General features: G+C 38.4%; 1 protein-coding gene across 1 annotated transcript in view; it reads right to left on the bottom strand.

Annotated features, from left to right (window-relative positions):
- The window catches only part of LOC139024481 (WW domain binding protein 1-like), a 9,153-nt gene extending 8,361 nt beyond the window's left edge, over positions 1 to 792 (bottom strand). Inside the window, exon 1 of the mRNA XM_070439323.1 lies at positions 774 to 792. Within this exon, the coding sequence (XP_070295424.1) occupies positions 774 to 792 (19 nt within the window). The remainder of the gene's footprint in view (positions 1 to 773) is intronic.
- Between the last annotated feature and the right edge of the window lie 862 nt (positions 793 to 1,654).

Raw genomic sequence — 1,654 nt, forward strand, 5'->3', positions numbered from 1 at the left:
ATAACATTAAATTATTTGGCAACAGCTATGGTGGACATGCCTGCAGTCAGCATGCCACTTGCACACTCCCTCAAAACTTGAGACATCTGTGGCATTGTGTTGTGTGACAAAACGGCACATTTTAGAGTGCCGTTTTATTGTCCCCAGCACAAGGTGCACCTGTGTAATGATCATGCCGTTTAATCAGCTTCTTGATATGCCACACCTGTCAGGTGGATGGATTATCTTYTTAAAGGAGAAACGCTCACTAACAGGGATGTAAACAAATCTGTGCACAAAATGTTAGAGAAATAAGCTTTTTGTGTATATGGAACATTTCTGGGATCTTTAAATATCAACTCATGAAACATGGGATTAACACTTTACATATCGAGTTCATATTTTTCTTCAGTGTATATATTTTGTCGTTGAAAATATATTTCAAAGCGATTTAGATTGTACACTTTACACTTGTCAGTGCTTGTTTTCTCACAAACMGAAATAAAGAGAACAGTGTAGAATTTTAGCAACCAGGAAAATAGTGATTTCTACATTGGCCACTTGACTCCATTTCCACTAAATAACACAGCCACAAAGTCAAAACAGCTTTCCTATTTTGACAATCGATYTCGCCCCGCGGGAGAAATCAACGGGTGAATATCACAACTAATCACAACACTGGCGGGTAAGTAATACTGTGAAACACTATCATTCCACTATTACTGCACACACATACATATATATATGGACATCTTCTGAAATTACAATGCAAAAATAAATCCTGTGTGTAGCACCTTCAACTCCTGATAGCATTATGGAACATTGACTGAAACATCAACTATAAGATCACAACATAAAGCAGTTTAACAATTCCATGTAAATATTCTACAAATGTTTATCTCTACAGAAATTGCTCTGGGGATTAGACCTACGTCACCTGAGTACTACACTCTCACAGATACTGTATGGGACCTGAATAACAAATACATTTATTCATCAAACAACTGAATAAAAACTAGTTAGTATAGCCTATAGACTATATCAAGACGTTCAGACAGTTAATAGGCTAGTGATCACTCATATTTGCATGTTGCCCTCTAGGGTTTAGGCAAGGTCACTTTATCAGCACTCACAGATACTGTACCTGACCAGAATAAATAAATAAGTCTATAAAATAAAAAAAATAGATCAATAACTGATTACTCGTGTTCAATGTAGCCTATAGGGTCTGGAAGAACTAGGTCCAGACATAAGTGGTAGTATTGAACCTATCAATCATCCCTCTTATACATGGGTGCTAAGCTGCTAGAGTGTCCACGGCTCAGATTTCCTCATCACTCATTACTTGGATTATAACGTGGAACACCTGGYCACGCACCACAAGATGTAGACTGGGGTGGCGCTAGTAGCCTCAGCCTCATACTACATTCAATACAACAGAGTGGACAGACAGAGATGGCCCACCCTGGAACAAACACACTAAGTAAGTCTAGTCAAGAGAAACACAATGTACAGAGAGACACAAGCTGCTTCTGTTTGCGTAGATGACAGCCTATATGTGCCTCCAGTCAAACAAGAACTAGCCTGTTAGCCTATATCAGAAGCTTTGAACCTGATAGATCAAAGACACACTTAAAATCAGTGTCAATACACACGTTATCCTTCAAATCAATCA

The sequence above is a fragment of the Salvelinus sp. IW2-2015 genome, unplaced genomic scaffold (assembly GCF_002910315.2).
Source record: "Salvelinus sp. IW2-2015 unplaced genomic scaffold, ASM291031v2 Un_scaffold1562, whole genome shotgun sequence".
In the NCBI taxonomy this organism is placed as follows: Eukaryota; Metazoa; Chordata; class Actinopteri; order Salmoniformes; family Salmonidae; genus Salvelinus; species Salvelinus sp. IW2-2015.